At 41.0% G+C, this 14,679-nt stretch overlaps 1 protein-coding gene across 1 annotated transcript; it reads left to right on the plus strand.

The window, feature by feature from the left end:
* Positions 1-6,019: 6,019 nt before the first annotated feature.
* Positions 6,020-6,598, plus strand: LOC109187036. The gene has a single exon (XM_019337192.1). The coding sequence runs from the start codon at positions 6,020-6,022 to the stop codon at positions 6,596-6,598; it is 579 nt and encodes a 192-aa protein (XP_019192737.1).
* The last annotated feature ends 8,081 nt before the right edge of the window (positions 6,599-14,679 follow it).

The raw sequence follows: 14,679 nt of genomic DNA on the forward strand, positions 1-14,679 counted from the left end.
ATAAGTCTAAAATCCATAACATGATTATAAATAAAACTAGAGTTTAGACATCTAAAACTAAGAGACTAATCTAACTCGATATCTTCTCATTGCTAGGCCCACCTGAAAGGGGTTTTGCAGGCAACACATAGACAAATAGGAAAACACCCGTTAGCATGAAGCTATGTAAAACCACACTCAACCCTGTAAAGCATTCAAACATTCACTTTGAAAACATTTGATTTCTTTATAAACAATAAACTCATCTCGAATCATCTTTAGATCTAACACATAATTTCTAGATGCTTGCACCCTATTATATCAGCTGGCATGCTCATATATATATATATATATATATATATATATATATATATATATATATATATATATATATATATATATATATATATATAAGAATGTTCACTTAAATTCATCAGCATATAAACTTCTCAAATAACTTAACAAGCAATTCATGCTTACAGGTAGGATCATGCTAATAAACCATATAACAGGTATTCTCATGCTTTCATATTCTCATCTCATAATTCGATAAACAAGGCTTCTAATACAACATAACGATTATAAATCAACATTATCATATGTACTCTCATGCGATACTTTACTCAAATGCAATCTTGTGCAATGCTATAATCATACTCATGTGCAATCTTTTGCAAAGCTGTAATCATATGCAATCTCGTGCAATACTATAGTCATAATCATATGCAATCTCGTGCAACACTTATACATCATACTCATATTGTGACACCCCGTAAATCCAAACACTAATAAAGGATTAACTAAAGAATTAATCTAAGTCTCTTTGATAATCTATTCCTAATAATCCTGAAATTTAATAGTCGAGGGACTAGATTTTGACTAGTCACTTAAGTCAAAGGTTTGTACCTTGTGCTTATTGAGTTGTGCCCTTGTTCTCTTGTATTTCTAACATTTGTAAGGGTTAGAATGTCTTTGTACCTAAGCTTTGTGATTCAAGCTAACCTAGCAATACTCTTTCATTTCACTCACCCTTCAACCTAAAACACAAAAACCTCTAGCCTCTCTCTAAAATAGTTTAGCTTCTTCTCTAAGCTAGAATTTGAGCATCCAAGTCTTGCAAGTTTGTCTCCAAAGATTCCTACTTTCTTCATCTTGAGCATAGGGGAAGGTAAGATCCTTGGTCCTTTGATGTTTTTAACCTTCTTTTAGGTGTCTTTTTCTAAAGATAGGATCTTTGTTGTCTTTTGGTTTGTGTATGAAGTTGGTGTGGAAGACGAGCTTTGAAAAGAGGAAGTTAATAGGCTACAAAGGTAACACATGCTTTACAAAACCTATTTTCTTACTTATATGATGATTTCTTGGCTTCTACTTGTGATTCTTGTGTTGATTTCTGAGATTTGATGCATTGTCTTGTGGTGATGCATGTTTAGAGCTTGTTCTTAGTGTTCTTGAATGTCATTGCTTGGTTATTCCTTGGGTTCAAGTCATATTGTTGTTGTGTGTGAGATTTTGGGTGTTTTGGACTTGAACTTGGCATTTTTGTTGAAAATCCCCGAAGGGATAAATTTGGTTTACAGGGTGTACCCGCGGGCGGAACGGCGGGCAGGGCCCTACCTGTAACACCCCTTGTTTCGGCCTTCAATACCGGATTAATTATTTAATTAATACCGTTAATAATAATTAAAAAGGATTTAATTTTGTTAGGATTCCCTTTAATTAATTAATATGGTCCACCATGGATTGTGGACCCTTGCCTAAACTAGAGTCTTAAGCCTATTAGGAATAAAGAGAGTAAACCTTTTACTAGTAAGATTCTAGTTAGGAACCCTAGACCTATATATCTATTAGGAATAAAGAATGTAGGCCTTTACTATTCAAATTATGATTAGGATTCCTGATTCTATAAATAAGGGATTAGAAAGCAATTAGAACCTTTACCACCCATAGTTATACGAAAATATTCCCGGGAGATTCCCCACCACCAAGCCTAGGGAGATCAAACGGATGGAAATCTTAGAGAAGAACCTTAATAGCCAAGGGAGGATTAATTAAGGCTAAGAGGTAACCCATGTCTCAACAAAACCTATTTTCCTTGCTATAATCTTCTTCTTTGGCTCCTTATTATATGCTTGTGTCTTGATAAATCTTTTATGATGATTATGATATGATCTTGATATTGATGAGATGATCCTATGTGTTGATCTTGATAATCTTAATGATTATAAGAAGATCTTGATAATTGTGTGTTGATTCTTGATAAATCTTGATGTTCTTGATTTTAAAGATAAGGTATGATTTTGTGATTTAAATATGATTAGAGCCCTAGGTTGAATCGTGAATTTCGTATTGTGATATTCTTGGTATATTTGGGTGGGAATTCGCATGTTCGGGTATTGATTATGTTTAGAAGTCATGTTAGGATATGTTCAATATGATTCTTGGTTTTGATCCATTGTTTGAATACGTGGTGTCATCGTTCGTGTTTAAAAGTGTCTGAACATGATTTCGGGTTCCACAAAATATCCCGGGACCCAAATATTGAAAAGGAGTCAGTGGGGTGTAGGTGGGGGGTAGGGGGACCCGCCACCTACCCGCTGCCCAAAAGAGAGTCCCCGGCAGCGGGCAGCCGGCGGGCAGACGCCTACCCGCCGGGCACCCGCTGCCCGGAGGCTTGCCGCCGGCGGGTGGTTCTCCACCCGCTGGCTACCCGCTGGTTTCTCCCAATGTGGGATGGTGGTTTCCCCGTTTGATGCTTCCCCGACCCTCGTGGTGTCCGAACGGACTCCGTTTATCGTGCCTGAGTCTAGTTTGATATTTCGGGTACCGTTCGTAGGATAAAAGAGTCTTGTGTATTGCATGCTAGTTGAATTGGTATCCCGTTAGCCTAGGTGAAAGATGTATGAACCCCTTTAGGATTGTTCCTAGTATGCGGATGACCACGCATAGGTTTCATTATACGTTTTCTCCCCATTCCCAATGTGTTAACGTGGGTTGCATGTGCTTGCTATGTGTTATGTGTGCATGATACCCCAATTTGGTTGCGATCAAATTGGCTATACGGGCAGTTGGATGGGTTGAGAACCATACCAACTGTTAACCAGGCCGGTTGCGATCGGTCAGGTATATAAATATTATAGAGGGCTGCGGTCCACCGCTTGGTTGCGATCAAACGTTTTACATGAGCTGCGGTTCATAATCTGGTTGCGATCAGAAATACACTTTTGGGATGTGGTCCACTGTATGGTTGCGAGCAAAACGTTATGATGAGTTGCGGTTCATCGGTCGGTTGCGATCGACCCCTTCGTGTTGCGATACGAGGCAGGGTGCTGCGGGGCCGTGTTAGCGCTATATGCGTTGGCCCTCATGTATGGGCGTGCGATTGGTCCTGTGGCACCACCAAAGTGTGCTTATGTGTTGAGATAATGATTGAAAGATGATATGAATGATGTGGAATAATCTTGTAACCTTAATATATGCTAGTATCTTTATATGTCTGATTATAACTGTTAAATGTGTTTGTCCCTACTTGTCGAGTCTATTCCTGGTTTTAAAGCTAGAGTCTCCTAAGTATATATCTTCCTACTTCAAAATGGTTTTCCTATATATATATATATATATATATATATATATATATATATATATGTATAGGGTAGGGTTCCAGTGAGAACATGTGCTTAGGTGAGAACATAAGAACACATCATGTGCATCCATCTAATATTTTTTAATGGTATAGATTAGATTAAGTGTGTGCGAACGCGCATTAAATGTGTGCAAACACACTTAATCGCGTTTGCACACATTTAATGCGCATTCGCACACGCTTAATCTAATCTAGACCATTAAAAACTATTAGATGGATGCACACGATTTGTTCTCACGTTCTCACCTAAGCAGGTGTTCTCATATGATCTTAAATCTATATATATATATATATATATATATATATATATATATATATATATATATATATATATATATATATATATACCTATATTGTATTTTAACGCGTTGGAGTTGGTTACCAGCATCATTTGCTGAACAGATATATTTGGCTTTCAGGCACAGATTAGTAGCTCCGGAGCGCACTAGAGAACCCGAGGCTTAGATAGTTAGCTTCCTTTTCGGCCTGCGTGCCATGATGATGTAATGACATTGATTTGAGGATAATTAGATAGTTTAGCCTGTGCATCTGAGTTCTCCAGCTCAGATGTGGCATAGCACCCGAAACACGTATGTTTAGTATGCTCTGTTTTGGGAATTAATAAGAGATTACACAATAATTTAGTGTCGGATTGGAATCCTTTGTTGATTGAGTACGGGCTCATGTCTTTATTGTGATCTCTTTATTGATTCCTATGATATGGTCGTATGTAAATCGTTGTACCTTTGTTGATACTTGATTAAGACGATTGTTGAGTCTTAGTCTTCTTGGTTATAATGATGATCTTGTGTGTGATTATGATTGAGATTGGTGGTTTGTTACTTGAGCTTTGCTCACGAGTTTGGAAGTTTTGTGATATGATATTTAATGGTACCCTCGTGTACTGAGAGTTCGGCGGTGAATAGGGATGTAGGTGGGGGGACGATGGTCCCCGGAGGCAAAAGGTTAGACTCAGAAGTACTGGGTGGCACTTGGAGGTAACGGTTGGAACTGAAATAAGGTCGGGGGTAGCTATAAGGTTGGAACTATGATACTTGTGACATGTAGTTGTCACTATGGCATGTAGTTGCCACTGTGTGAATGTGAATTCTTTGCTTATGAGCACGTCTTGATGTATTCTACTTTGTAATCAGTAGAATGCATCCTGAGTTGTTTGTCTTTCATGTTTGTTGTCTTGTCGTTGTTGTGAGGTTGGTGATTCCTCTTTCTTTTGTGAGTGATTTGATGAGTCTTTGAAGTTGACTTCTCTCCTTGGTTTTGAAATGATATATACTGTATTCCGTTTCAAAATGGTTTGTTTATATTTATCTATATATGTTATTTAATGCGTATTGATGGGTTACCAGCAAGATTCGCTGACCGGGTGTTATCCCCATGTTATTTTCCTTGTTCTACAAGTTTTTAGTAGATGTCTGAGAGCGCTAGACGTGGATCGCTAGATAGATTAGCTGTCATGTGTAGACGTTATGTTTTGTTGGCCTGTGAGCCTAGTTAGCGGCCTGTGTGCCTTGACTCTTTATGCTTTGTTGGATTGATAGATTTTTCCGCCTGTGTACCTATGTCTGAGATAGGTGTGGCATAACTCGCCCCGGTTTTATATAGCTTCTGTTGCTTTTTGTCTTGATGATTAGATGTTTTCCTATGCTTTTAAGTTTTAAAATGTGGTATAAATTGGGGGTGTTACAGTTGTATTAGAGCCTAGGTTTGAGCCTAGGATGTTAGGATTTGGACTTTAAGAAGTTAAGGGTGGTTTGAGACCATAAGCTGACCCTTAAGTACCTAAGTGTGTAGGACTTAGGACTTTTAGGACGCGTGGTGAGCTGTGTGTTGTTTGTCGTTTGTTATGTTTTTTTCGTTGTTTCTGTTTAGTGTTTGCGTTCTTGCCGTTAACGTCGGGTAAGTGTGCGTTGTTTGTTTGTGCCTTCTGTAACCGTGTTGTTTTTGTAGAAGTCTCGCCATGGCTCCGCCTCGTCATCGCGCCCGTACACCTGAGACGCTGTCCAACGAGCAGCTGGCACAGAACCTACAGCATCTGACCCAAACGATGCAGACGCTGAGCGATGCCCTCTTGCATAACAACAACCCTGCTCCTCCCCCGCTGCCTGCCGGGAATCGAGACGTGGGATGCTTAGTTTCGGGGCATAGGCCACCAGTCTTCGCCGTTGTGGGATGTCCTAGGATAGCCGCGTGGAGTTGGCTTCTTTCTACTTCAGTCACGAGGCCGATCTCTGGTGGGTGCACGAGAGTCCCGCGTGCCAAGAAGAGCCTGGTTTCGACTGCTTAGCCCTGAAGGACAAGTTGAGAGAGAGGTTCTACCCATCTCACGTTAGAGTGGCCATGTACGAGGAGTTCTGAGATCTTCAGCAGGGGTCGTCATCTATGGTAGAGTACCACAAGCGCTTCATTGAGCTCGCCCGTTTTGCTCGGACGTTGGTTCCCACCGAGTTGGCAAAGTTCGAGAAGTTTGTGGTGGGGCTCAACTACGAAGCCCGGAAGGCGTTAACTGTGAGCAAGCCAAGGACGCTGAACGAAGCCTATCTGAGCGCAACTGATTTGCATCGAGTGCAACAACTTCAGCGAGGGTCTTTTGAGTTCACCAAGAAGAGAAGTGAAGGAAGTGGGTCCCACAGTTACAAGAAGCCGAGACAATATTTTAGAGCCAGACCCGCACCTCCCCCGCCTCAAGGATCGACTCGGGTCGAAGGTGGAGAAAAAGAGAGGCCTTTCGGATGCAAGAGATGTGGGAAGGACCACGTTGGGAAGGATTTCCAAGGGAACGCACTTCGGTGTTTCAAGTGCGGGGAAAGGAGTCACAAGGCTTTCGAGTGCCCTCTCCAAGCTAATCAAAGAGCCTTGCCATCCAATGCGAGACCTAGTGGACCTTCGGGAGGGAGTTCCTGGCGAGGTGTGACAGGGACAAGGCCTCCGGGTAGAGTGTTCGTAATGGGTCGGTCGTAGGCCGAGACTGAGGGTTTGGTGGAGGAAGAGTCGGCAGGTAATCTTTCTTAAGCCTACCTTTTACCTTGAGAGTGTGTCTTTCTTGTGTTTCCCTTATGTTAATGTTAATTCTAATCCTGGAGCTTTATGTGTACAATTAATTCAAACCTCACTCCTTTGTGTCGTCCAAGCTAATTAGTTAAGCCTAAAAAGTTAAAAAGAGTTTAATTTGTAACTAATGAGTTTCAAACCCGAACCTCCAAGTTTCTAACCCAACATTTGGACCATCTAAACCAATTGTGTTTCTTAAACCCTTTTCCACTTAAATTTCTTTTAACCTATAATTTTCAACTTACCCCAAAAATCCCCAAATTAAAATCTTCTTTTCCCCAAAATTTCCCAAAACCCTCCCTCTCTTTTCTTCTCCTCTACCGGCAAGGTAGCAGCCAAAACCCACCCCACCCGTCGCACCACCCTGCCCGTCGATCACCACCGCCGGTCGTTGTCTGAAGACGCCGGAGCACGCCACCATCGCGCCAGCCTTTGCCACCCGTGGCCGCCGTGAGTCCGTGACCCACCACCGGAATCGCCAAAAAGCCGAGAAGGAAGAAGAAGAGAGAAAGGGAGAAGTTGAGTCTTTATTGGTTTTGAGTCATCTCAGATCATGCCTAGGAGCTCTAAATCCGCGAGAATGGTGGAATGGGTGGATGCCCATTACCTAGTCTTGGAAGGTAAAGCTTTTGATCCCGACTCTTTTTTCGGATTCTTTGTTCGAGTTGTTGAATTACCAAGGTTTGTTGGATGGGTATCTCGCCATTAGGACCGAGACATACCCGAGTTTGGTAAAAGAATTCTACCGTCACATGTGTGTGACCAAAGATGGTGGGAAGTTGGAAGTTACCTCTAAGGTGGGAGGTGTAAAAATTGTCTTGACCGAAAAGCGATTGGCTCAGCTTTTGAGTTTGACGACTACGGGAGTCTCATAGTATAGTGGTGACTGTTGGATTGAGACAAGCAACATGAGTTATCAGAATTATCTGAGTTACCTGTTGGGAAGAACTAGTGAGTTCACCCAGGCCACGAGGCTGGAGAGGAAGTGGCTTTCTGCCGAGCAAAAGGTTTTGGTCATGCTCGTTTCAGACTGTTTGTTGCCTAATAACTGTAAGAGTCGTTTGTTGGGTAAACTGGAGTGCACTTTTGCTTTTTGTCTGAAATACAAGGTGAAGTTCAACTTGCCTGTGTTGATGTTGCAACATATGGTCTACTGTAGAGATCATAACCGGAAGAGTTTGCCTTATGGCATGGTGATAAGCTGGATCTTCGTTAGGAAAGGAGTGAGTGTTGAAGGATGTGTGCCCAAGCCGGTGGGCAAGATGGTTCTAGATGCCACAAATCTCCGCAGTTGCAACCTGTTTCAGCTGGATGATGGTGACTACATCACTCTTGAGGAGGTTGCAAGGAAAGCCCCTGCCGAGAGGAGTTCGTTAGTTGAAGAGCTTGAGATTCCTGTTGGAAAGTTGAACCTAGCGATTCAGAGCTTGGGTGGAGATGCTGAGAACGAAGGCAAAGAAGAGAGAGAAGAGGAAGAAGAAGGAGAAGGAGCAGAAGAGGTCGAGGAGAGCGACTCTGAAAGCGAAGAGAATGTAAGGAGGAAGGAAGTGAGGACCAAAAAGGAGCATGATGCTATGACACACGAGGAGTGTGTGGTGACCCTCCTTCGTCAGCAAAATCGGGTGATTGAGGAAGGCTTCTCTTTCATGAAGGCTCAGTTTGTCACCGTTAATCAGAAGTTAGATAGGTTGGAGGCCGGTTCTAGCCGTGGTGGAACTGAGGAAGACTCGGACGAGGACGCCGAGGATTCGGAGGATGATTCCTCTTAGGCCAGAGTAGGGGTAAACTCGTTTTCCTCTCTCGTTTGTTGTTGCCGTTTTGTAGTTGTTGCTTGTTGGCTGTGCTCAGTTGTTTTCTCATGTTTGCCTTGGTGGTTAGTTTGTTGTTTGGGTAGTTGGTTTAGTTGCTTTGCTTTGTTAGAATCTAGTTGTTTTGAGTCTAAGTGTGGTGTATGAGGTTCCTAGCTATTTGTAAGGTGATGTTGGTGTTGGTGTTGCTTGAGAAACTTCTTTTGTGACCTTTTGAAACCCTATATTTCTTGATTCTTGAAAACCTTACCCCTTTTGGATCCTTGAAGTTTTGGTTAATGGTATCCTTGCTTCCTTTTGTCACATTGTTGATTCATTGTTACCCGTTTGATTGAACTTGTCATGCCCAACCTTCGGGGACGAAGCTTCTTGTTAGGGGGAGAGGATGTGACACCCCGTAAATCCAAACACTAATCAAGGATTAATTAAAGAATTAATCCAAGTCTCTTTGCTAATCTATTCCTACAAATCCTGAAATTTAATAGTCGAGGGACTAGATTTTGACTAGTCACTTAAGTCAAAGGGTTATACCTTGTACTTATTGAGTTGTGCCCTTGTTCCCTTTTCTTTCTAACATTAGTAAGGGTAAGAATGTCTTTCTCACCTACGGTTTGTGATTCTAGCTAACATAGAAATACTCCTTCATTTCACTCACCCTTCAACCTAAAACACAAAAACTTCTAGTCTCTCTCTAAAATGGTTTAGCTTCTTCTCCAAGCTAGAATTTGAGCATCCAAGTCTTGCAAGTTTGTCTCCCAAGATTCCTACTTTCTTCATCTTGAGCATAGGGGAGGGTAAGATCCTTGGTCCTTTGATGTTTTTAACCTTCTTTTAGGTGTCTTTTTCTAAAGATAGGATCTTTGTTGTCTTTTGGTTTGTGTATGAAGTTGGTGTGGATGAGGAGCTTTAGGAAAAGGCTATCTAAGGGTGAAAAGAGGAAGTTAATAGGCTACAAAGGTAACACATGCTTTACAAAACCTATTTTCTTACTTATATGATGATTTCTTGGCTTCTACTTGTGATTCTTGTGTTGATTTGTGAGATTTGATGCATTGTCTTGTGGTGATGCATTTTTAGAGCTTGTTCTTAGGGTTCTTGAATGCCATTGCTTGGGTATTTCTTGGGTTCAAGTCATATTGTTGTTGTGTGTGAGATTTTGGGTGTTTTGGACTTGAACTTGGCATTTTTGTTGAAAATCCCCGAAGGGATAATTATGGTGTACAGGGTATACCCACGGGCGAAATGGCGGGCAGGGCCCTACCCGCCGCCCCACTTGCGGGGAAAGAGTTCCTCGGGTGTATGTACCCGCGGGTGGTTGTCCACCCGTGGCCCCACTCGCAGGGTACACTGCTGGTGATGTGCGGGGATTTGTTTCCCGTGATTCTTTTGTGTCGGTATTGATGTTTTGACCTCCCGATGTTGTTTTATTGGGCTATTTGTGAGTCTTCTTGATGTTTCGTATGTCTAGAACGGCATGTTAGGAATCCATGTAGGATTTGGTGTCATGAATCGTGCTAAGGGTCCAATTTTGTGATTCGTTGGACTAATGTGAGTCATGAACGTTCTTTGGAACTAGTTTTGGTTTACCCATTTGATAAGCATGCTAGTTTGATGTTGATATGGTAGTATGTGTGGTTTGTTCCTTCAAATAGAGATTGCCAATTAGTGTTGACAATCATTTGGTGTCAGATTGGAATCCTTTGTTGATTGAGTACGGGCTCATGTCTTTATTGTGATCTCTTTATTGATTCCTATGATATGGTCGTATGTAAATCGTTGTACCTTTGTTGATACTTGATTAAGACGATTGTTGAGTCTTAGTCTTCTTGGTTATGATGATGATCTTGTGTGTGATTATGATTGAGATTGGTGGTTTGTTACTTGAGCTTTGCTCACGAGTTTGGCAGTTTTCTGATATGATATTTAATGGTACCCTCGTGTACTGAGAGTTCGGCAGTGAATAGGGATGTAGGTGGGGGGACGATGGTCCCTGGAGGCAAAAGGTTGGACTCAGAAGTACAGGGTGGCACTAGGAGGTAACGGTTAGAACTGAAATAAGTCCAAAGGTAGACATAAGGTTGGAACAGGGCATAATGTTGGAACTATGATACTCATGACATGTAGTTGTCACTATGGCATGTAATTGCCACTGTGTGAATGTGAATTTTTTGCTTATGAGCACGTCTTGATGTATTCTACTTTGTGATCAGTAGAATGCATCCTGAGTTACGTTGTTTGTCTTTCATGTTTGTTGTATTGTCATTGTTGTGAGGAAGGTGATTCCTCTTTCTTTTGTGAGTGATTTGATGAGTCTTTGAAGTTGACTTCTCTCCTTGGTTTTGAAATGATATATACTGTATTCCGTTTCAAAATGGATTGTTTATACTTATCTATATATGTTATTTAACGCGTATTGATGGGTTACCAGCAAGATTCGCTGACCAGTGTTATCCCCATGTTATTTTCCATGTTCTACAGGTTTTGAGTAGATGTCTGAGAGTGCTAGACGTGAATCGCTAGATAGATTAGCTGCCTGTGTAGACGTTATGTTTTGTTGGCCTGTGAGTCTAGTTAGCGGCCTGTGTGCCTTGACTCTTTATGCTTTGTTGGATTGATATATTTTTCCGCCTGTGCTCTTATGTCTGAGATAGGCGTGGCATAACTCGCCCCGATTTTATATAGCTTCCGTTGCTTTTTGTTTTGATGATTATATGTTTTTCTATGCTTTTAAGTTTTAAAAATGTGGTAAAAATCGGGGGTGTTACACATATGCAATCTCGTGCAATACTTATACATCATACTCATATGCAATCTTGTGCAATACTATAAACATACTCATATGCAATCTCGTGCAATACTAAAAACATACTCATATGCAATCTCATGCAACAATATACTCATACTCATATGTAATCTCGTGCAATACTATAAACATACACATATGCAATCTCGTGCAATACTTATACATCATACTCATATGCAATCTTGTGCAATACTATAATCATACTCATATGCAATCTCGTGCAATACTATAAACATACTAATATGCAATCTTGTGCAATACTATATATATATATATATATATATATATATATATTGTGGAGGTATCTTTCTTACTTTTGAGTCTCTCTTGACTCGTTTTCTTTCTCTTGAGTCTATCTTGACTCGTTTTCTTTCTCTTGAGTCTCTTTTGACTCACTTTCTTTCTCTTGAGTCTCTTTTGACTCTCTTCTTTCTTTTACTCGTAGTCGGCTTAGGATTTCACCGATGCGTGAATTATCCAATTGGGAACGGCATAAATCCGACCCAATGTCTCCTACCGTCTACGGAACCAATCTCGTGGTTCTATCTCTGTGGAATCAGGTATCGAACTCTTAGTGAGCACACACCCTAACCAGGATTCCAAGCCTGGTGGGCAGTTTCCGATCTCGTAACGTGGGAATACGCCGCGTTACATATACTGGGACCGCAATGTCCATAAATAAATCCCGAGAGGACATAGTCCAAACTGTATCCTCCAAAACCTCACCGATATAGATAATACATAAATATATCTCTCATGCATCAATCTCATGCATGCAACAACTCTACTACTTCTCAATGCATCAAAGAATGATATACCACATGCTTATGGTTTTTGAAAGTATTTTTGGGCTCACGTTGGCCCCTTATGTATTTTTGAAATATGACACATGTGAAATGTCAAAATTCTCTATAACATGCTTCTAAACCATGTATAAAATAACATGAAATACTTAAGAATGTAACGTCATGCTCGGTTTGCAATATAGCAAATTCTATAAATTCTATCAACAAAATATGTTTCACTTCTCATTGATCAAATATCACAATCTGGTCATGCTTTCATAATAAATCATATTCTCAAATGATCATGCTTCTTTACTCAATAAAAACATCATCAGATCACATAGTCAAATAATTCTTCATACACAGTAAACTAGCAAATATATATACTCTGTGTAGCAAATCTTCAATAAAACCTTCATAACATACTCATTTTTAATCCAAATTCAATGAAATCAAAGCCAAAACGTGCGTCGAGACGGCCCTGAAGAGCCGAGCCACAAGGGCCCGTAACACTCGGCTCGAAACGACACGTAGCTGAGCCACAAGGGCCCGACCACGGGACAGATTCTTCTTAGAATCAAAGTCAGGGACCTGGGGCGGGACTCCTCATGGTCCGGCCCATGTACCCCGCTACTCCACCGGGACTAGGCGGCGGCCCTCCTCTAGGGGCGTGCCCTAGTCCCGTGCAACCACGGCTCTAGCTGGCGGCCCTCCAGATGGGTCATGGCTAGGGCCGTTAGTCTGATCTGGTGCACACTGTGTGTGCACTAGAAGGCTTTCTCATATGCAAAACTCAATCCAAACAAGTCCAAAACAATCTCTACAACTCACATACAAATACTAGATCACTTCTAAGTATAAACACAACAAAATCTCATAGATTCTACTCATTTCTACTCAATATAAAGGCTTCACAGAGCCAAATTCAAGAAGGAATCCATGGGGTTATACCTCTTGTTGCATCTTCTTCTTCTTCCTTGTGTGAACCTCAGCCTCCATACTACTCAACACCAATCCAAACACCATCTAGACACCACTAACAACACAAGCCAAACCTAACCAAACTCAAAGATTGAAGCGAAGGAGGATGAAAACCTTAAAGGAAAAAGAATGGATGAGATTGGCCTAGGAACACGTACTGTGTTTTCCTTTGGTTTCTTGCTGAGCTGCTAGGTAGGGAAGATCAGGAAATTAAGAATGGAAGAGGTGAGTTTTATAGTGTCCAAAAACCTAGAAGATCTTCTTATAATTGGTTGATGAAAGGAACAATCTTATTGGCTCTGAATTAAAACATCAGACAAAGGTGGAGGCTAGTGGTTCACCATACTCCATGGTCCAAAGGCTAGAAATGCTAACTTTGAATACTTTGGGGTTGAAAATGAATTTTCTCAAAAAGCAAATTAGATGAACCCTTGTTTAAAATCTTTTTGAATTCTCCCGGTCTCACTCAGATAAATTTCTCGATTTAAAACTTAGTACGCGAAGTACTCGAGATTTTACTAATTTTGAATAAGATAAATTTTGATGTCGAATTAATTTAAAATATGACTAAAATAATTTTATTCAAACACCAATTGATCGCAAAAAATTTTAATGGAGTGAAAATGGCGATTTTGGAATTTCTTAAAATTGAATTTATAAAATAGAATTTTGGGTTGTTACACCACTGCTTCCAACAGCTTGAGTAGTACAGCAAAAGGGCCTAAGAATGGGAAGTCTTGAACACAGCTCAGAGAGCAAAACAAATGTTTTAAATGCTTTGAATCATGGCAGTCAGGGCATAGGTGTAAAGGATCCACCCTCTACAATATTAAGTAATGTGAATTCCAAGATGCAACAAATGAATTGAGCATGGATGAACAAGAGAACCCTGACTCCAAAGAGCAGGTTGAAATGGTTGAAATTTCCTTCCATGCTATGATGGGGAAGGAGGGTCTAACACCATCAAGTTGCTAGGGGCAATCCACAAACAGTCAGTCATAATCCTTGTGGACAGTGGGAGTACCCATAGTTTTCTGGACCCCAAAATTCTCACACAACTAAGGGTTGTTCCTGAAAGAGCTCAAACACTGAATGTGACTGTAGCCAATGGGGAGCAAATGAGATGTGATACCATTTGCAGAGGTCTGTCTTGGCAGGTTCAAGGAGAGGCATTTGAGAAAGATTTTAGACTCTTAAAGCTTGGGGGATGTGACATGGTCCTAGGTATGGATTGGATAGACCAATATGCTCCTATCCAACTCCACACTAGACCCTTGGGCATTTCCTTCATTAAAGAGGGTAAGAAAGTGTTGTTGAAAGGGATGTCTATGGAATCAAACAGGTTACAAGCTATGACAAAAGGGGACCTTAAGAAATGGCAAAAACATGGAATATTTGGATTTTTTTATTCATGGTGCAGGACTGACTAGTGAGGACCCTGAGTTGGGTCAGAATGTTTGCTTCAGGATGGAGGGTGAAACTGATTGCAAGGAGCTAAATGTTATACTACAAGAGTTTAGGGAGTTGTTTGATGAACCTAAGACTCTACCTCCAAAGAGGATGTATGACCACTCAATTCCCCTATTAGCTGGATCCCAACCTATGAATATAAAG

Source organism: Ipomoea nil, unplaced genomic scaffold (assembly GCF_001879475.1).
Source record: "Ipomoea nil cultivar Tokyo-kokei standard unplaced genomic scaffold, Asagao_1.1 scaffold1416, whole genome shotgun sequence".
Taxonomy (NCBI): domain Eukaryota; kingdom Viridiplantae; phylum Streptophyta; class Magnoliopsida; order Solanales; family Convolvulaceae; genus Ipomoea; species Ipomoea nil.

What these genes read in the sequence shown, in the direction of transcription:
- LOC109187036 (XM_019337192.1), top strand. Translation starts at nt 6,020, where the DNA reads ATGGTAGAGTACCACAAGCGCTTCATTGAGCTCGCCCGTTTTGCTCGG.